Consider the following 3,149-nt stretch of genomic DNA (forward strand, 5'->3'; position numbering starts at 1 on the left):
TCAAACGATCCTTCACAAAGTTGGCCAGGTCTGTGCTCCCACCAGCATAGCATGAGCGTCAAATGTTTCTGGTCTGAAATAATAACACTTGCCTTTCAAATGCAGCCCTGCTCATCAACACGTTGTAAAGGTTGGGGAGTGGGGTGGTCAGGGAGTGGGATGGAGATGGACAGGTGAATGTGTTGTTCCAGGCCTAAATTTCCACTTTCATGATGCTCTGTATTTGTTTGCAGTTCCCTTGGGTACACGGCCACCATGCCGTTGTTCATCAATAGCGCCAATCGCCAAGTAGTAGGTTTTGTAGTTGCGACCATCGGATGGATCCTTGGCACCACTGCCATGAGCCTGGTGGAATGGCGAGTGTGGTATATGGACAACACCTCGCTCTTCCCCTCTGATCTAGCATGCATGGGAATGTGGAGAGTCTGCGTTTTCCATCACACCAACAACATCAGCAGAGCCACCACCTGTCACCATTACAGCTACCATGATAATTACCTACCTCTGGATATCTGTGTTGTGCAAAACCTCCTGCTGGTCGCCAGCATTCTAGGGCTCTGGGGGAAAGCCTCCATTATCTTTCCACTTTGGAATGTGTACATGGGAATTCTTCAGATAAATGCAACCTGCAATCCATTTGTCACTTCAGGAATTCTCAACATAGCTGCTGGTCTCTGTATCTTGATTGGTGTCATCTGGAATTACCACTCTGTGATGAATGAAGAGCATATTGCCTTCCCATCATCTTTCAGTATACCCTTCAAGGCAGATACTCAACGAATTGGCAGTGCTTCTCTAGTGGCATGTCTGGGTGGCTTCATGATGTTGTTAAGTGGGTTGTTTTCCTCTTTTACAAATTCCCCCTGGATAATCAAGTGTGTCCTGAAATGTAAAATTCCTGGTTCATTGACTTTGCAAATCCAAGATTACCAAGAGTTTGTAGGAAGTATTACCAGGATGCTCTATCAAATATTTCCAAGGACTCAAGATCATGGTAAATGAGTTTGGGGCAGAAAGTGGCGAACTGTTTACTTTGGTTATATTCTGAGTCTGAATTTGGTTCATTGATTCAATTAAGGAAATTTCATTTTAAAAAATCTTGCCTACCTGCCAGTTTTTAATTATTTTAATTATTGCCTAATAAATAATCAATACTATAAACCTAGTGTATGGAAATAAGAGTTTCTGAGATTCTCACATCTCCCTCTTAAACTTCTGCTAAAAACAACAGACTTATTTCCTATGGCACGGTAATTACATCTATTTATCATACAAAATTTTCCAAAATGTGCAAAAGTAGAGAAAATACTATAAGGAATTCTCCCATATCCATTACCAGACTCAATTATCAAAATTCTTCCATATTAGCTTTCTTGCCTTCTTTTCATCTTTTTCTTTTTCCAAAACATTAAGTGACATGATGTCCCCTCATCCTAACAAAAAAGACGTTTCCTTGCCTAACCATTAACCATTACCTTGCCTAACCATTAACCATCTCCTTGCCTAAAGAACATTAACAGTTATTCCTTGCTATCATTTAATACTTAGAATTTTTTAATGCCTCAAAATAAATTCTTCAGATTTGTTTTTTCTACACAAGGTGCTCACAATGACTCTTAAGTCTAAAACTAAAGCATCTTCTCTACCACCACACCCCTTCTGCCCTTTAAAACAATTTTTAGTTTTGCTAAATAAAGTGGGTCAATTGTCCTGTCATGAAATGTGTTACTTCTTGAGGCTTAATTAGATTCTAGATCAGGTCTTTGTGGGAGAGTATTTCAGAAGTGGTGCCCTGTACTTCATATTGAGTGCACTATACCAGATGGCATACAGTACTTTTCCTTTTTAGTGATGCAAAGTTGATGGGTGGATCATGAGGGGAAAGCTCATACCCTCTTGTAAATTTCATCAGACTTCCACCAAAGTCTCATCATTGATGGTCCTTATTTAAATAAATTATTGCACTAAGAATTACAAGTGGTGACTTTAATGTGAACAGTCTTGCCAGATTTATTAGCTGGGATGATTTTGTATAGAACTTTCTCTCATCAAGTATGCCTACTGGGTTACTCTAAAATTCAGCTCATACAAAAAAGTTAAGGTAAATGCCTCTTTTTTTTCCCCCTCTAACTGTTAAATTTCTAGAGTAAGGAGGGCAAATGCCCTAAATGTTGTATCTTTAATGTTGACCAATGTGCTTTTTAAAAATTGTTTTTTGCTATTCTGTTTTTCCTTTTGTCTTTTTGTTTCTGAATATCAACTCAACTTTTCAGTATGAACTCATAAGATTGCCCATGTTTTTACTATGGAAATTTTCAGTGCATTCAAAAGTTGATGAGTGGAGAGGACATGTCAAGAATACATTTAACAACTACACATAACAAATGTTAGACAAATATTGAAATTTAAACGTTTATTTACCTTATGTCTACATACTGCCCCCCTGCCCCCCAACCACAGTTTTTCCCAGGTTCACAACTCTCTTGAAATCTATTCATGGATCTCATTTTCAAAATAAAAGACAGCTTCCAAAATTGATTTGTTTGTTGTTTCATGGACATGCTGGAAACTTCCCTTTCTCATAATTTTCAGCTTATTTTTAAAACAAATTAACTTCACTAGTTAAAAACCTACCTAGAATATTAATAAGTACAGATGATAGGGACAGAGTAAAGGGACAAGGTAATTAAACAGTTAATCCCACTAGGGGATTGTAAGTAAAGAAAAAAGTATGGGAGACCCTCTAAGTCAATGATCACTCAAGAAAGCAGGTTTCCTTAACCACAAAGCCAAGCAGGCTTATTATTAGCAACAAAACCATGCAACAGAAGCATGAGACATGCCCCAAAACAATGAAAAAATGGTGGCTTGAGACCCACATCCTGCCCAGTGACCTCAGTTAATAACCCCTAGGACATGCTCTCTGCACACTTAAAAAATGATAATTTATGGAAAGATGACATTTCAAAGTGAAAGACCCTCATTGTACTGAGACCTGAAATAATTTTTCCATTGCGCCATGACAGCCCCAATTTGACCACGTAGGGGTAAGAAAACTCCCCTGCACAACCTGCAGGAGTAGCTGATGATGGAAGCGTGACATCTACCCAAGAACGAGGAGGAAGGTGGTCTCCTCTCCCTCCCCACAT

General features: G+C 38.8%; 1 protein-coding gene across 1 annotated transcript; it reads left to right on the plus strand.

Moving 5' to 3' along the window:
* Nucleotides 1–255: 255 nt before the first annotated feature.
* On the plus strand, nt 256–1,002 carry CLDN34 (claudin 34). Its single transcript, XM_036841220.1, has one exon. It carries the CDS (start codon nt 256–258, stop codon nt 1,000–1,002), a length of 747 nt encoding a protein of 248 aa, XP_036697115.1.
* The last annotated feature ends 2,147 nt before the right edge of the window (nt 1,003–3,149 follow it).

Source organism: Balaenoptera musculus, chromosome Y (genome assembly GCF_009873245.2).
Source record: "Balaenoptera musculus isolate JJ_BM4_2016_0621 chromosome Y, mBalMus1.pri.v3, whole genome shotgun sequence".
Lineage (NCBI taxonomy): Eukaryota > Metazoa > Chordata > Mammalia > Artiodactyla > Balaenopteridae > Balaenoptera > Balaenoptera musculus.